Below are 18,679 nucleotides of genomic sequence, written 5' to 3'. Positions count from 1 at the left end.
ATATACATGAACCCAAATCCATTTAACTTATATCTAGAATATATATTTTTTAAAACTGAGGGGCATAACAAGTTGTACTATTTCAGTTTGAAAAGTTAACCTAATAAATGGATTTCCTCAGGGCTTTTGGAGGGGAAGGGGAGAAGGATGAATCTAAAGCAGGGGTAGTCAAACTGCGGCCCTCCAGATGTCCATGGACTACAATTCCCAGGAGCCCCCTGCCAGCGAATGCTGGCAGGGGGCTCATGGGAATTGTAGGGCCGCAGTTTGACTACCCTTGATCTAAAGTGTTGAAACTATTATGTGGTGTGGACTTCTGTCTTTCCACTTTTACCCACCCTTCTCCCTGCACTCAGAGCAACCCTGCAAGGTAGGTTAGATAGAGAGAGAACAACTAGCCCAAGGTCCCCCAGTTTCATGGCTGGCTAAGGATTTGAAGTCAGTTCCCAAAGTTGAGGCCCTCATTTGACAATTCAATCAACAAACCACACAGACTCTAAATACCTGATTTGCTTCTAAGAGATTATAGCACTGCCAACACTGACTTCTTGATAGAATCCTAGAATCCAAGAGTTGGAAGGGGCCCTACAGGCAATCAAGTCCAACTAGCAGGATCAGCCTAAAGCATCCATAATAAGTAGCTGTCCAACCACTGCTTAAAGACGGCCAGTGAGGGGGAGCTCACCACTTCTGCAGGCAGCCAATTCCACTGCTGAACTACCCTGAGAAAAAAAATTCCCCTGATATCTAGCCAGTACCATTCTACACATAGTTCAAAGCCATTACTGTGGGTCCTATCCACTCTGGCCAATAGGAACAGCTTCCAGCCCTCCTCCAAGTAACAACCTTTCAAATACTCAGAGAGAGTGCTCTGCCCTGGTTGAGGTCAGGGCAGAGCCCAGGTTCCATCCAAGAACTTTCACTCCTCTCTCTCTTACAGAATTAATGTCCGACCTCTCTCTGAACAAGCGGGGAAAGTGGGAAGAGTTATAGAATAGAATGCCATCTTTTTATTGTAATAATAGGGTATTTATGGTAGCGATCCCCAACCTGTGGGCCGTGGACCTCATGTGGTCCGTCGACTAATTGGAGGTGGGCCCCGAAGGAGGCCTTCTCCTCCCCCCGGCCCTTTACTTCATTCCCCCCCCCCCCCCGCCCTTTACAACACACTTTGGGTGTCATTGTCTCCCATCACTCCCAGATGGGACTATCTCGATGCAGAGAAACAAGCTCAGGGTTCCCATTGATTTGTCATTGTCATGAGTTAAAATTTCCATGAAAATAAAATGTTCCTTATGTTCATTGTTGTGGCGTGTCTGTATCTTATTTTGAAGGGATGTTTAAACATTACCATAGCGACCAGAGTCAGAGAGCGTTAGGGCCATGGTTGAGAGTAGAGGAGTAAACTGCCCCCCCCCCCAGGCCTCAGTAAAATTGTCAAGCGTTGAGTGGTCCCCGGTGATAAAAAGGTCAGGGACCACTGATTTATGGGGTTTTATGTAATTTTACTTTGATTTTATATTTTATTGTGAACTGCCGTGAGACCTTTTGGCGAACGGCGGTATATAAATCCAACTATAAATAAATATAAATAAATAAAATAAACAGACCGATCATGGTCCCTCTCTACTCAAGTCCAGTTACCTAAGAAACCGCAGGAAACGCTCCGACTTACGTTCTGCAAATTGAACTGCAGTTGTTGCTTGTATGGTGCGAACTCCTGGGCCAGCTCATACCCCTCGTGGTAGAAAGTAAACAATCCCTGTAGAAAGGCCAAAAGCTGAAAAGGGGAAAAAGAGAAAGTGATGTCAGAGCATGTACTCAAAATTCTCTCCTTTAAATGTATTTTTATTGGGGTTTTTTAGACTGCCGCTCTCCACAAGTGGGTTCAGAGCAGTTTACAACATACATTCCACTTATATCATATTACAAAATAACAAGAACATTAATAAAACCTTAGTAACTCCATTATTATTGCCCATTAATTGGTCAATCTACCTCTTAGTCCACTTTATGGACAACCTACCATTTCATCTTTCAGTTTCCAGTTTAGTGGTCGGTAGGTTTTACTGGCTATATAAGCCAGTCAGCTGCAATTTCCAGGTCAAGACTAAGAGTAGACCAGCGTAGAGCCCGTTATAGTAATCTAGGCTGGAGGTGACTGTCACACGGATGACTGTGACTAGGTTTTCCAGGTCAGGTAGGGCACTAGTAGCTTTGCCAGGCAAAGATGAAAGCATGCCTGGGCTGCCACGTGAATGATTTCAGCCTCCGTCGTAAGGGAGGCATTGGAAGATCATCCCCAAATTCCTGACAGAGAACAAAGTTGTCAGCTGCATTCCATCAAAACAGAGAAGAGGCACTTCCTCTTCCAGCCCAAAATTCAAACACAGACATCTTGGAGCAATTGAGGGAGAAAAAACAAGACACCTTTCCACGTAGGAAGAGATATGCAGAAAATGATTTCAATGTGCCAGTGGTGTTTGCAGTTTGTCCAGCTGCTTGCGATGTTAAGCAGAAGAAGCCATTGGCAGAGCTCCCCTGATGTCATGGGGAACAGAGATAAAATGGAACCTGCAAAAAGTGCATCGGATGGGTGGGGAACTGAGGCAGAATTAAATAAGAGACCTCAGAAAGGAATGGGGTACAGAATCCCATGAACACACAAAAAAATGCATCAGATCTTTGGGGTCCACAAGGATCGGTGCTGTCAAACTCTCCAGAATCTTAAGCTGAGGTCATTCATATCACCTATTACATGACCCCTTTTATTTATTTATTTATTTATTTATTTATTTATTTATTTAGATTTATATACCGCCCTCCCCGAAGGCTCAGGGTGGTTTACATTAAAACTAATCAACGATACATGAAACAGTCTTCATTAAACATACAGTAATTAATAACAGTGGTTGTAACCATATAACAGAATAATGTAACAGTATAACAGTATAATAAAATAATATAACGATGGAACGGTGCAATACCACAACAGGTCCAGAGCGCTCTGGTGGAGTTCTGGGAGGAAGGGGGGAAATGGGGGGAGGGGGGGAGCGGGGGCCCTTCATTCGCTGTTGGTTGTGCCTGGTCTCAACCAAATGCCTGGCGGAGGAGCTCCTTTTTGCAGGCCCTGCGGAACTGTTTAAGCTCCGTCAGGGCCCTGATCTCCTCCGGGAGCTCATTCCACCAGGTGGGGGCCAGTACAGAGAATGCTCTGGCCCTGGTCGAGACCAGGCGGACTTCTTTAGGGCCAGGGACCATTAGCCGGTTGGTGGCGGTGGAGCGCAGAGCTCTTTTAACTGGAAATGCCAGGGACTGAACCTAGGACATTCTGCATACCAACCAGGTGCTCAACCAATGATCTACAACCCCTCCCCTTCCCACCTCTTCTCAACATAACCCAGACACAGTCTTGGAGAAGAAGGGATAGGAAACCAACTTGCTAGATCCAGATTTCCTGAAGCAACTGAATCTGCTGGGATGGGGGCAGCAGGCACCAGAGTAACAGGAGGAACTGCCCTCCTTTCCCTATAACCCAGATTCTCATTGTACATTCCTGAATGTTTGCTGGAGGTTATCTGATGTAAATATAACCACGGTACCCAGGCGAAAGTTCAGCACTGAGAAGACGAAATCTGGGTAAAGGCACCAATGGCACCATAGTGCAAAAATCAAAACATGTGCACCATGTTAGTCAGAGACTAACATAAATTCTAGACAGATTCTATGTGTCAGAGTTTATGAGTCAAATATCATCAGTCAATGATCATGCCAGAGTTCTATGATAAAGGAGTAAAATAATAATACAATTTACATCAGTACAATTCCATACAAGTGTGGAATAATAACTGACTGATGAATCTATCTAGAACAGTGGTTCTTAACCTTGGGGTCCCGACCCCCATTTGGAGTCGCCTGGCCCCTTGCTGCGGGGTCACAGTGGCGGAACCATGCCACTGGCCGCCTCCAGATTGTTGTGTGCCTGCGTGCACACACACACATGCACCTGCACATACTGCCCGCACGTGTGTGCCACCGCCGCAGCCGGGATTGCATCGTGAGAGCGGTTGAGAACCACTGATCTAGAATTTGTGTAAGTCTGTCTGTTATTGGACATGTTTTGATTTTTGCACTTCTGGTGATTTTGATGCCTTCCCCCCAGAATTTGTCTTTTCAAGTGTGGAACTTATTTGATGTCAGAGATCACTAGGAAAGCAAAAGACCCCTGGCTAATCCACTTTCCTCACTCCAGCCATACAATAGGATAGCAGAGAACAAAGAAAACAAAACATCTATGCACGGATAACAGTAGATTGGCTTGGCACAGATAACAAAAGATACCCTGTGCTTTCCCCATCGGTTCTATATGGAGAAAGCAGCGAATGGTTTATCATTAGAAGAGTGACCTGGATTTATCACTGGGTTTGCACACTTGCTCAATATGGCTTCCTCGCTTCATGCTCTGCCAGTTAATTAATCATTTCTGGAACATAATTGGTTCACACATCTGACTCACAAGCAATGATTTGTTTCATGTGCGCCACAGAAGGATTCCAAACCACAGTTTAATTCATGGTTTTGCAAGTGGTGGTGGTGGGGGGACCTAATTTGTGGTTTTGGGGAACTAGAGTTTGGTGTGAATGTGGAAGTGATTAATTAACGGACTGCACAGGAGGGAAGGAAGGAAAGGGGAGCTGGTAATTGCTACAAGTGAATCACGACGCTATAATCCTTGCACATTGTTTTGTACCAGGCGGTGTGGGTTGCTGAATTTTTTATTTTCCTAGTTGTCCAGTTGATTTTTAGGAAGCTTGTAGGTTAAGAAAACTTCCCCCCTCCCATTAACAAAGGCCATAATTTCTCTCTGTATGAGTGCCTGTTCTCTTTTGCCCAACCAAAGTGAGCTCCTGAGACCACTGGGACACTATGGCTGGGACATGGGTACAGCTGATGTTCATCATTGCTTCCTGGAGCCATGCAAACCAAGCAGACTCCTTCAGGTAGAGAAAAGCACCATATAAGAACCAACTCTTCTTCTTCTTCAGTATTATCAGGGCTCTCTCAGCCTCACCTGCCTCACAGGGTGTCTGTTGTGGGGGGAAGAAAGGGAAGGCAATTGTTAAGCCACTTTGAAACTCCTTCTGGTAGAGAAAAGTGGCATATAAGGACCAATTCTTCTTCAGTAATATCAGGGCTCTCTCAGCCTCACCTCCCTCCCAGGGTGTCTGTTGTGGGGAGAGGAAGGGAAGGCGCTTGTAAGCTGCTTTGAGACTCCTTTGGATAGAGAAAAGCAGCATATAAGAACCAACTCTCCTCCTCTTCCTCCTCCTTTTCTCCTGCTATGGTCCTCAAACTTTGGACTCTAAAATCGAAGCTGGTCACTTCCTCACCAAATTAAACCACTCAATGTAGACCCAAACTATTCATGTTTTTTGGCTGACAAAGTTGAAAGTTGGTAGAGCAGTGCTAATGCATAAAGCTGCAAATTGGGAAGTCTCAGGCTGAAATCTCAACTCAGTCATAAGGAACCCTTTGACAATTGCTTCTTTCACAGTCGGAACACTCCGACAGCAGGATGGATAAACACAGGCCCAGATAAAAAGCCAAATCCTATTATTAAGCGTTATTTAATTATCATTATAATCATCATTAAGCATCATTTAACTGTAAAACGTTATTAAACGTTCACCTCGATGTTTATTCCTTATTCAATCTGGCTCAGAAAAATGGAGTCATGTGCGCAGCTTTGTAGGATGGCAATTATTCAGAAATCTAGAAGAATAAATGTTCTGTTTATTCCCAGCTTCTTCAAGCCTTTATTTCATAAACTGCACTGATCCAGAAAATCCTTTGGCCCTGGTAAGAAATGCTCATTTTCATTGACGCTATTGGAAGATTCCCAAAACATTTTTTAACAGTAACCAGCACTAGATGGCAGCAACTCCAAATTTATAAACCTTTCTGTATTGAAATCAGGATTTTTTTTTTAACTGAGGGTCTTTAAGGGCAAGCAAGATTTCTAACATTGAAGGGTGAAGGACATTATTTGCAAACACAGGCTGCTGTCTACAGAACCCTCACCCTACACTGAATGCTAACAGTTCCCAGCCATGATTTACAATGCAGATCAAACTCTATGTTGAGAGTTTTCCGAGAGACCTGTCAGGGATGACTTCATTGGACAGGGAGACATTGTAAGGGGGAAGGGGATTCTCCCACAAAACATTCAGCCCCAGGAGCTTGGAGGCTCTCATAGAATCACAGAGTTGGAAAAGATCTCCAGGGTCATCTAGTTCAACCCCCCGCACAATGAGAAAAGGAAGTTGAGAGGGGACATGATAGCCCTCTTTAAGTATCTGAAAGGTTGTCACTTGGAGGAGGACAGGATGCTGTTTCTGTTGGCTGCAGAGGAGAGGACACCCAGTAATGGGTTTAAACTACAAGTACAATGATATAGGCTAGATATCAGGATCAGGTTCAAGGTTCTGGTTTTGACCTTTAAGGCTATACGCGGGTTGGGACCCATATACCTGAGGGACCGCCTACCGCCCTATATCCCCCGCAGGGCTTTATGCTCAGCGGGGGAGAATCTCCTGATCGTTCCTGGCCCCTACCTGGTGGAACGAGCTCCCGGGTGAGCTGCGGGCCCTGCAGGATTTACCAGCTTTCCGCAGGGCCTGCAAGACGGAGCTCTTCCGCCGGGTTTTTGGTTGAGGCCGGGGTCAATGAATGAGTGCCAACATTCCCCCCCCCCCAGACCTAGCATCTCCTCCCCACCCTCCCTGCCGCTCTGATAGCAGGGGTGGGAATAATAAGTTCCGCCATGTTGGGATTGTTTTAAAGTCTTTTAATGGGTATTTTAATGGGGATAGGACTGCTGTGACCCGCCACGAGCCTGCGGGGAGTGGCGGGATATAAATCCAATTAATAATAATAATAATAATAATAATAATAATAATAATAATAATAATAATAATAATAATAATAAAATGTCACAGTCAAGAGTAGTTCAGCAGTGGAATAGGCTGCCTAAGGAGGTGGTGAGCTCCCCCTCACTGGCAATCTTCAAGCAAAGGTTGGATGCAAGCTTTTCTTGGATGCTTTAGGATGTTTTGGGCTGATCCTGCGTTGAGCAGGGGGTTGGACTAGATGGCCTGTGTGGCCCCTTCCAACTCTACGATTCTACAATGCAGGAACTCACAACCACCTGCCTACCCACAGAGACTCCAATTTCATACCCAAGTGATTCCCCCCCCACCACCAAATATCTTCAGAATCCAGCCTGGCCTGGAGGAAATTCACCTACCATCTCACAATGGCAATCAGCAGTTCCCTGGGTATGCAAAGAAGGGCCACAAGAAGTAAACACTGGCACATCCCTTCTAGGGCACCCACTCACAATCCGCCTAAATTCAAAAAATCAGCCTTTCTGCCAGATGACTATCTAGCCTCTGCTTCAAAACTTCCAAAGAAGGAGAACCCACCACCTCCTGAGGAAGAGCCCACCACCTCTTGTTCCACTGAGGAACCGCTCTAACTATCAGGAACGTCTTCTGGATGTTTAGCCAAAAATTCTTTTCAACTAATTTAAACCCATTGGTTCTGGTCTGACCCTCCCGGGTAAGATATTCCAAATGCCAATCTAGCTAGGACAGCCAATGGCGGCCGCCATGTCCGTTCATGACTGTGCGCCATTCCCAGGAGCTAAGCTTTCACCAAACAAGGTATGAGCAGGAGCTAAACTTTCACCAAACAAGGTAGGTAAGGTGAAATAAAGATTCCCCCTTCCCTTCTTTTCAACAACATCCCATCTCCAGCATGGCTCTCTCAGCCTAGCACATTTCTGGTATGGGGAGAGGGAGGGGGAGAAAGGCATTTTGTGCAATGAACTGTGGCAAGATAAGGCAGGAAAAGGGAGAGTTCAGGTCCTTTCACCTCCCGTGACTCTGTTTATATTGAACTAGACGCATTCCATCCACTCCCAAGGCCGACTTTATACATTAGCCATACACACATGGGTCCACTTTGTTTGAAAGAGGTGCAGGGAGCTTGTTTTTGTTTTGCTATCAAGTCGCAGCTGACTTTTGGCCACCACACGGGGTTTTCATGGCAAAACGTGTTCAAGAGTAGCTTGCCATTGCCTGCCTCTGTGTTGCAACCCTGAATTCCCCCTGGAGGTCTTCCATCAAATTCTAAACAGGGTCTACCCTGCTTAGCTTCTTGGCTACCCAGGGCAGGTAGAATGTGCAAACTGAAAAATCTCCCATGCTGCCTCTGGCTTTTCTGCAAAATAAGAACGGCAACGCTGATGGGACAAGGAAGCCCTTCTGCTGTCCCCTGGCAAACACCCACCCTCTAGAGCAGGGGTGGCCAAAGTGTGGCTCTCCAGAAGTCCACAGACTACAATTCCCAGGAGCCCCTGCCAGCACCTACTAGCTACTCCTTTAAACCAGGGATTTAACCTGAGGCCTTACACATGCACAGCAGATGCTCTACCACTGAACCAAAAAACTATGCCGGTAACCATGTAACGCAGGGTTAGTCAACCTGTGGTCCTCCAGATGTCCATGGACTACAATTCCCATGAGCCCCTGCCAGCATTTTCCATGTAGTCCATGGACATCTGGAGGACCACAGGTTGACTACCCCTGAATTGTAATGCACCCAAATACAGTGCAGCGTAGTATTTAAAGTGCCAACTAGGACTGTGTTCAGTTATGGTTCAGGCTAACTACACCCCAGGACTGCTGTGGGGATAAACTGGGGAGCCACATATGCAACCCTAAGCCCCTTGGTGGGATAAGAACTTAATAAATGACCAGAGTTTCCTTTTCTGAAAGTTATCATGTGCTTTTCAATAATGCACGGCAGGTGGAGATGCAAGGGGTGCCCTTGGTCAGTGTTAGGAAAATGCTGCTGTTAAAAGAAGAGGCCCGCGGCAAAAGAGTGTAGCGACATTATGACCGTATGGCAGCAGCCATGCTGGGCTGCTGCCAGGTCCTTGCGCTGGGGTGGCATGCCCCGCCACTTTCCGCGTACGCATGGGGGTGGGAATCCCCCAACATACATGGACTGCTCTAGCATAGCGCGCGTGCACAACACCGGGGCTGAGAAAGCCCAGTGTGATGTGCGGCAGCAGCAGCAGTGGGGAATGGAGGGCATGGGGGGCCCACCATAGGCCAGCATGGGGGTGGGAGAACGCCCCGTCCAGCTCCTTAAAGCTGACAGCGATGTTTGGTGTCCCTGCAGGGATTCCATTATGTACAGGGTTGGCCCGGCAGGGTCACAGATGGTGCCCATGGCATCGAACGAAATGCAGAAGTATCCGCGTTTGCTTACCATGGGGCATCCTAGGCGCTGGGATTGGCCAGAGCTGGGTGGAATGACGTCGACGTCATGTGCAATCTGGGATTAGTCCTGCTACACAGCCACCAGCACAGCCTTTCCACCCGTGCATAATCGGTCTATGGGAGCAAAGCCTTTCTACAGTCAGCTCTGCTTACTGTAAAAAGGCTGGCCTGCCTGATTAATGTAGGTCAGCTTTCTCCTCTCCCCTCCCCTCTTATTTTCCAAACAGCTAGCAAACTTAATTTAAGACTGGATATCGAAGTCTATTTTGTGTTCTCCGCAAATTGCAAAGCAAAAACAAAGCAAGCAGAAAGAAACAGGGAGCCAGGAAGACAGTGACTTCTTGGCTTGATGAATTGAAGGCCAGAGGTCAAATTCCTGCCCTATCCAAAATGGAAGTGCGATCTTCTTCCTGTGAGAATGAGATGACCAAACAGTCTCAGGGTCACCAGCACTACATAAAAAATAAATAAAGGCTCTTCCAGGCTTCAGATGCCGCCTTGATGCTTTCTGGAATCCTCGCAGGCCAGCTGCTAATATAGCCATGTCTGGGTTAAATTAAGAAAAGCTCTGGTTTACTGAACCGGTTGATTTAGGTACTCGCAGCAAGACAAATGCAAGATCCTGCGTACATCTGAAAATTGTTAGCACGCATCAAGGGACTGCATGAGAAATCTGGGAGCAAAATACTCAATCTGCCTACCACTTCCAAGGGGTGACATGACTGTAAATGACACTGGCCAAACTTCACCGTTCCCAGTTTGTCCCTGGATTTATAGGAGAGGCCTTGGCTTAAGCAGCAGACTCCCTGCTTTGCACCTAGAACAGGGGTAGTCAAACTGCGGCCCTCCAGATGTCCATGGACTACAATTCCCAGGAGCCCCTGCCAGCATTCGCTGGCAGGGGCTCCTGGGAATTGTAGTCCATGGACATCTGGAGGGCCGCAGTTTGACTACCCCTGACCTAGAAGGTCCTGGGTTCAGCCTCAGGATATCTACTTAAAACATTAGGCAGGAGGGGATGACCCACGGCAAGTCTGAGCAGTCACTGCTGACCTTGGCGAAGGACCAATGACCTGGTTCAGTGTAAAGTCAAATTATAGGCTCCAGGATTTTTTGCTTGGAAACGAACGGGAGTGTTTTAGGACATACAGCCTATCCTGTTGGAAGCCCATGGAACGAGCATTACGTCTAAGTATGTTCCATGAGTTACTTCAGACTGCTGGGTTCTGTACATCTCCTGCAATTCTGACAGGTGAGTTTTATTTCTGTTATAATGTTAAAATGCTGCCGTGGCTCTGTGCACCTATGTTATAAGGAGACACGTTCACTGTAATATTTTAAGGAACGGCGATTTTTCATGCACGTTGGAGGAAGATTTGAGACAAGAAGGTGTACTGGTCCTTGTTTGCTGCAATATTGTGCAAAGCTGCGACTCTGAAAGGCTGTAGGCACAACAGTACTTTCACAAGCAGTAATGTCGGACTTTTGTTACAATTACAAGCTTGTGGATACTTGTGCCTACGCGGTTTTGTTTGTCTTGGCTATACTTCACTGTGTACTCCCTCCCTAATTGGTGTCTGTAGCCATAAGGCTGTCGATTTTGGGTTGGGAAATCCCCGGATTCCAGTCGCCTTCCCTTTTCTCTCCCCGCAACAGACACCCTGTGAAGGTGAGGCTGAGAGAGTCCTGATATTACAGAAGAAGAAGAGGAGGAAGAAGAAGAAGAAGAAGAAGAAGAAGAAGAAGAAGAAGAAGAAGAAGAAGAAGAAGAAGAAGAAGAAGAAGAAGAAGAAGAAGAAGAAGAAGAGGAAGAGTTGGTTCTTATATGCCGCTTTTCTCTACCTCTACTTTTATTACAAGCCTGTGAGGTGGGTGAGGCTGAGAGAGCCCTGATATTACTGCTTGGTCAGAACAGCTTTATCAGTGCTGTGGCGAGACCAAGGTCACCCAGCTGGCTGCATGTGAGGGAGGAGCAGGGAATCAAACCTGGCTCACCAGATTAGAAGTCTGCACTCCTAACCACTACACCAAGCTGGCTCTCTTGGTCACATCTCCGGGCAACACTAAGTGAAGGCATGCAGGAATAGGGGCCGTAAGCCTACCTCCAAATCATTTTCCCGACATGAAATGTCCCCAGGAGGATGCTACACAGCCCTATGCATTTCCCCAGTGCACCAAAACTGACTCCCTGGGACTGTTTCTGTTTGGGAAAACCAGATGAGGAAATAGTGTGGAGCCATCGCTCCCCCCCCCCCAAAAAAAAAGCATGCTATACTCCCAATCTGAATTAGCCCTGGGAATCACTTCCTGAGGGCAGAACGCCCAGGATCCAGTGGATCAGTCCTGGAAGTTTCTCACAGAGTTAGGCTCCCAGGTAAAAGACCGCAGGGCATGCTTATACTATCAGCTCCACTGTGGTACTTTTCAGTAGCATAATCCACACCGAGAAGCTTGCTAAGAAAAATGAAACCTCAACAGCAAAGGAATTTTATCTGCAGCCGTCAGCCGCATGGGAACGCTACCACTGCGCTGGGATGTCAGTGCTACCTACAGGGTGAAACCTTAAGCAGGAGAGGGGCTGACTGTTAGAGATTAAAGCAAGTCCCAGATTCAGTTTTCTAACCTCCTCCTCAAAGGAGCCTCAGTGAGCAAGGCCAGGAAACAGCCTGAGGACTTGGAGGGTGGATGAGATCACAGTAGCATCATGTGCCAGGGAAGAGTAAAATCCAGATTTCATCAGGCAGTGTCATTCATTCATTCTTTACTGGAATAACAGTGGGCCAGCTTGGTGCAGTGGTTAGGAGCACTGACTTCTAATCTGGTTTGATTCCCTGCTCCTCCTCTACATGCAGCCAGCTGGGTGATCTTGGGCTTGCCACAGCACTGATATAGCTAAGCAGTGATATCAGGGCTCTCTCAGCCTCGCCTCCCTCACAGGATGTCTGTTGTGGGGAGAGGAAAGGGAAGGCAACTAAGCCACTTTGGGACTCCTTCTGGTAGAGAAAAGCACCATATAAGAACCAACTCTTCTTCTTTTTCTCCTTAAAAAACCCTTCCTAATTATCCGTATCAAACATCTTCTCATATATTCCTGTATATTTGTTGCGAATATTAGGCAAATTTGTCCAATGAAAATCATTCCTCCAACTGGACAAACCACGTGTGTTTGAATTCTGTTTTAATACGCGCGTTCCTATGTCAGGATAAGAACTGGTTAAGGTCGCTTCTTTTTCCCAGGAAATATTAACTTTGTGGCAGCAGCTGATACAAAGACAGGAACTGGATTATTTTATGGCATACGCTCAAATGTGTGTGTGGTGTGTGTGGTGGGGGTGGGATGGGGAATCTGCAGCTCTACCTAGTGTGTTCGTTTCTTGCAAAAAGATCGGCGAATCGTTTTATGGAATCCAGAAATGTCCTTGAGAGCAGTTAATAGTAATGATGCAAGTTACCCAGAGGAAAGCAGCACAAAGCCAAGGTGGCTCTATTTTCTGGAAAGAGCTGGGAATTATCCACAAGTTTCTTCTTGCACAGAATGCTGCACTTCCGCCAAGAATACGCAAGCAAGTAGATGTTTGGGTGATAGCAGAGCTTCTTCATGGAATATGACGTGGGGTTGAACTAGGGCAGGAGAAGGCAAGCTCATGAGCCTTTTGTTGGCAGAATTCACGACTCAAAACTTACTACAGACAGAGGCCTAGCCTTCACTCAAGACCGTGAGCACTTCACGGTTTCCTTGATTTCACTGTAAAGCGAAATCAAGGTATCCCCTGTGCAAGCACTGGGTCATGTCTGACCCTTGGGGTGACGCCCTCCAGCATTTTCATGGCAGACTCAATACAGGGTGGTTTGCCATTCCCTTCCCCAGTCATTACTGTTTTACCCCCCAGCAAGCTGGGTCCTTATTTTACCGACCTCGGAAGGATGGAAGGCTGAGTCAACCTTGAGCTGGCTGCTAGGATCGAGCTCCCTGCCTCATGGTCAGAGCTTCAGACAGCATGTCGGCTGCCTTACCACCCTGCGCCATGCGCTTGTAAGGTGCAAAAGATGGCTGCAGCCCAATCTCAGCCACGGGTATTCTGAAGGGAACCCCACTGCTTTCAAGCGTACCGATTCCCAAGTCAGCAGAGCGGTGCGGAACCAAGACGACGGGTTCAAGGCAAGTTTTCCTCCCACCTGCCTTAATAGATTTGTGTTGTCTGAAGCTTCGCGGCTCACGCTCTCCCTTACTGCTTTAATAAAAGCACAGGCTGACCGAAACCTGAAGACTAGTGCCTCAGCTAAGAATTCCAAGCCAATTTTGACGTTATGAAATGCTCGCCATGCGCTGCGTAGACAACGCCATTAAGCAACAGTCGTTAAAGTGTCATGTAGACTGATGGCAAGACGTCTGCAATTTCATTCCAGGCTGGGCCAGAAACCTGTTTTTTTTTTTTTTGCGAGCGTTTAAAGAAGCAGAGATGATTCTCGAAACCGGGGCTTCGTGGCTTTCAATATTAAATTTCCTCCTTTAATTAACCCACATGCTTCTCTGTAAATGCTCTCATTGTGGATGGGAAGGAGTGGTTCTCAAACGGTGTTCACAGGAAACTGTGGGGTTTCTCAAATTCCAGAGGGGCAGTCAGGCTAGTTTAGTTGGAGTGAAAAAAAAAAAAAAGGAATCTTGTGGTGCTAAAAGATTTATTGCAGTGGAGCTATAAAGCCAAACATTAGGGCTTGTAACAACCTGAGGATGCCAATGAAGTTCCCATGTGCAGAACACTTTTATGAAGCCTAAAACCACCAGCCGTACCGCCAGGAAACCAATCACTTATTGATCTGTCAGCATGATGAATTTCATCAACTGCCAACAGAATCCTTCTGTACACAAGGACGTGAAGGTCACGTTTTCACAGAAAAGATAAATTCACATTTGAGAAACCAGTGGGAAAATCTGTAGGCCTGGCACTCTGCTGGTGAGCTGGAAGTTAGCATTATTTAACCAAAGGACAGAAGGAGAAAATGTTTCTCAGCAGTTTTTCACAGTTCGGATATCAAACCGGACAAAGTTTAGCTACGAATTGGCATGACGTTGAAACTATGTTGGTCAAACAGCAAATGAAAATCCAAAATTGTAGGCTGGAGGTAAGCAATGCATTGGGTGCTGTTGACCATTTCTGCACATGTGGGGCATTGGAGCTATTTCCCCCAATTCCCCCTCCCCATGCTATTCCCAGAGGAATCCCCTATACCCAAGGAGCAGCATTTCAGAGGGAATTTTGATCTGCAGGAGAAAGGGGGGTGGGAGAGATATGGAAAAGCTGTCATTCAATGACAGAAAGATTTCCATCAGCTGACCACAGAAAGTACCATGTGGAAAAGACAGAAAAACAAACCAGAAGACCCACAATAAAAGAACGGAGTGCAATGGCACCATTAAGACCAAGGCAAATTCTGGGTATATGCTTTCGTGTGCATGCACACTTTTTCAGATACATAATAAATGAAGACCTGCAGCTCTAAAATGTGGCTTGCTTTTACACGTGATGCCACAGACCATGGGCTGAGTCCCACATGTTACCACCTACCATTGATATGGGAGAGCTAGACCTTTGCCGATCTGATTGAGATATGATAAGAGAGTCCAGTTTTTAGATAACCAATGCTAGATTTTTAAATCTGAACTCATTTCCTGTTATTTTGATTGTTTTAATTGTATTTAAGCCACCTTGCTCAACCTAATGCCAGGGAGAAAGGTCTGGTCATGTTTTGTCAAGAAGAAAGCACGCCTCTCCTCTGGCACTCATGACCATCTCGTCCCTTGCCCGTTTGCTCAGAGAGGAAGAATCATAGAATCATAGAGTTTGAAGGAAACACATGGGTCATCTAGTCCAACCCCCTGCACTATGCAGGGCACTCACATCCCAACGCTCATCTTCTGTAATCTGCCACCCCTTTCCTTCACAAAGGGTGGAGAATTATTTGGGACGAGCTCAGTGTCCCAATATAGGGTCCTATCTGCTGGGCACATAGTACCTCCTGCAGCCCAGAAGACAGAAGGTCCTACTGCGGATCCCACTGGAGATCTCCATTGCCCGGTTCCCCTGTTGTTTCCATGCAACACTGCAAAACTGCAAATCCCCTGGGCTCTCCTGAGCCAAAGTGTTGCCTTAATGGCTTTGCAAGATAGTGGGGATCCCTGGCTGAAGATAAGGACAAATGCTGTAAATCATGAGCCTGACTTCAAAGAGAGCTTGGAAAAAAGAAAGTATTTGGAGAGCTCTCTTCAAAAGTTGACTGCTCCACAGGCAGGAAGAGAAGGGAAGATGGGAGGGGGGGGGAGTGGAGGGAAGGATGTTCCCCACACATCCTTGTCTCCTAGTCCTTCCAAGGGAGGACAGAGCATGCACTGCAAATTGAAACCCACAATCCTTTGCAATGTTCAAGGGTTCTGTGATTTGTCCCCCTTGCTAGACAGGTCAATATGGGTCTTCGATGGTGTGAATTATGAACCCTTGATTTAAGGGAATAAACAGTAACAATCAAACATAACTCACCGGCTCAACGAACTCAAACTTTTTCCTCTCTTGAACTTCTTGGATCTTAAAGACATATTCTAAAGACGCTTCATAAAAATTTTGATGTTCTCGGTCGATCTGGGAGTCCGCCTGAAAAGTGAATAGACTGAAATTACGGTAAAGCACACGACATTATTTCACTGCTGTGGCTGCTTCTGTTCAGGCTTATAATACACACACGGTTATTTGTTACTGGTTTGGATCCACCTCTCCCACAAATAGAACAAGCTAGTGGAAGGGATCTTTGACTTCCCTTTCCCGTCACAGACCCTCAGGAGTCTGGGGATGTGAAAGGACTGTAATGAAAAGCAAAGATATTTTCCACAAGCATGTTCCTTTGAGCAGGGGTAGTCAACCTGTGGTCCTCCCCTGTCTTTGAGGGAATGGCTGGATCTCATTTGGAGACTGCCATGTTCAGATAATTTTTATCCCGCCCTTCCTCCACAGAGCTCAGGAGGGCAACATCCATTAAGGTCTCCTCTGTTATCCTCAAAACCAGTCCTGAAAGATCACCTTCTCTTGTATCAACCTACCCAACTAACCTGGTCATCTTCAGAGGCTCTGCTTTGGGTGTCTTTGCCATCTGAAACTAGATGGGTGGGTACCCAAGAAAGGTCTTTCTTGGTCACGGCAGCAAAACCTCAGACTTTCCAGCCCAGAAAGATCTGTCTCTCTTCCTGTTGTTGTCACCTCTTATTTGTTTTGTTGAAACTCTTACTGGCCTTCCTCCCTGGACATGCTGTGTTTATATGTCAATATGTGGGTTTTAAAAATTGGATGGCTTCAATATTCTACATACACCTTATTCATTTATTTATTTTTTATGCCACCCTCCCAAAGGACCAGTTCAGGGCAGTTGTACAACCTTATAGGAAATAAATTGTTAAAATAGATAAAAGTTAAATTTAAAATTAATTAAAAATAGTTACTACACCAGATTGAAAATATTTTAAATACTGTTTTAATTTTTGCATGTTTTAATGATCTTACCAAGATCATACTTAGCCATAATGAATGAAGACTGAAAAACTCTTTGACCAGTATTGGAAACTCTATTGGGGTGGAAAGGTTTTAAAGAAAGATGCTTTTGGATGCTTTAGGATGCTTAGGGCTGATCCTGTGTTGAGCAGGGGGTTGGACTAGATGGCGTGTGTGGCCCCTTCCAACTCTATGATTCTATGATTCTATGAAACAAACCATTTCTGCAGCAGAAATAACACTTACGAAGAGCCAGCTTGGCATAGTGATTAAGAGCGGCAATCTCTAAAACGCAGAGCCGTGTTTAATTCCCCAGTTCTACTCCACATGCATTCAGCTAGCTGACCATAGACTAGCCAAAGTCCTGTTAGAGCTGTTCTCACAGAGCAGTTCTGTCAGAGCTCTCAGCCCCACCTACCCCACAATTTTTCTGTTGTAGGGAGAAGAAGGGAAGCTGACTTGTAAGCTGCTTTGGGACTCCTTCAGGTAGTGAAAAGTGGGATGTAAAAACCAAATGTTCTCCTTCTATCACTGATACTATCCAACAGACCTGAGTGTGCTCATGACCAACATAAGTGGCTTCAATCCTGAACTCAATAGCTTAACAACCGTGATAAGTGAGGGCTGAGACTGAAGAAAAGTATTATAAACAGAAGCTAGGAGGTCAAAACTGACACAGGCGAGGCAAAATGTACTACAGGGGCAAGCTGACCCAATTTGGTAGGGTAAGTAAGAAATTTTTGATCTTAGAGATGCTGTCTTAATAGGAAATGTTAATTTTTAATTACTAGACATCGACGAACCCCACACACTAGATTCTTGAAGACTGAGTACTCATTTGGAAATCAGAGGAAATCAAAATAATCAAATTGCCCTTGGGGATAGGAAACAGTCAAGGAACAACAAATAAGCTTTAGCCATTGCTTCTTTATATGCTGCCTCTCCAGGGACTTGTTTGAGGGAGCACACAATTGAAACAAAAAGCAATGCTGGTAAGGGTCCACAAGCCACAAGCAGGCCATAAAAGAGCCTTTAAAAGGGTAACAGCCCATTAGTTAAATGGCTGGGTAGAAGGCTGTGGTTTATTTATTTTTGAGTTTGGTTCCTGAAGGAAAACGAGGGAGGTGCCACCGTTGGAAAAGTCCTGTCTCTAGATGCTACTTGCTTCACAAGATGTATCAAAACCAAAATCATACCGATCTGGAAGAGGCCACTAAGGGCCATCTAGTCCAGCCACCCCCTACACGCACACAACTTCCCAGGGACTTAAAAATATATTTACCCGTATATAAAAAGGTAAAGGTAAAGGTATCCCCTGTGCAAGCACCGGGTCATGCCTGACCCTTGGGGTGACGTCCTCTAGCGTTTTCATGGCAGACTCAATAGGGGGTGGTTTGCCAGTGCCTTCCCCAATCATTACTGTCAATCTTGAGCCGGCTGCTGGGATCGAACTCCCAGCCTCATGGTCAGAGCTTCAGACAACATGTCTCCTGCCTTACCACCCTGCGTCACAAGAGGCTCTTAACCCGTATATACTCGTGTATAAGTCGGCCCGAATTTTAGCCGAGGCACCTAATTTTACCACAAAAGAATGGGAACTTATTGGCTTGAGTTTAAGCCTAGGGTGGGAAATGAAGCAGCTGCTGATAAATTTCAAAAATAAAAATAGATACCAATAAAATTACATTAATTGAGGCATCAGTAGGTTAAATGTTTTTGAATACTTATTTCAAAGAAAAACAGTAAACTAGCTCTGTAAGTGGAAAAGAGGGTCAACAAAAACAATATGGTATC

General features: G+C 45.9%; 1 protein-coding gene across 4 annotated transcripts in view; it reads right to left on the bottom strand.

The window, feature by feature from the left end:
• ARHGAP42 (Rho GTPase activating protein 42) overlaps positions 1–18,679 on the bottom strand; it is a 202,307-nt gene that overhangs the window by 47,992 nt on the left and 135,636 nt on the right. For all 4 annotated transcript variants that reach the window (XR_013231712.1, XR_013231711.1, XM_077341501.1 and 1 more), the window contains exons 6-7: positions 15,887–15,997; positions 1,676–1,780 (exon numbers count right to left, since the gene is read on the bottom strand). Coding sequence is in view for 2 of the 4 variants with exons in the window: in XM_077341501.1 (XP_077197616.1) it covers positions 1,676–1,780; positions 15,887–15,997 (216 nt within the window). In the remaining 2 variants the exon portion in view is untranslated. The remainder of the gene's footprint in view (positions 1–1,675; positions 1,781–15,886; positions 15,998–18,679) is intronic.

Source organism: Paroedura picta, chromosome 6, assembly GCF_049243985.1.
Source record: "Paroedura picta isolate Pp20150507F chromosome 6, Ppicta_v3.0, whole genome shotgun sequence".
NCBI classification, from domain to species: Eukaryota; Metazoa; Chordata; class Lepidosauria; order Squamata; family Gekkonidae; genus Paroedura; species Paroedura picta.
This window is presented reverse-complemented; position numbering and strand designations above follow the sequence as displayed.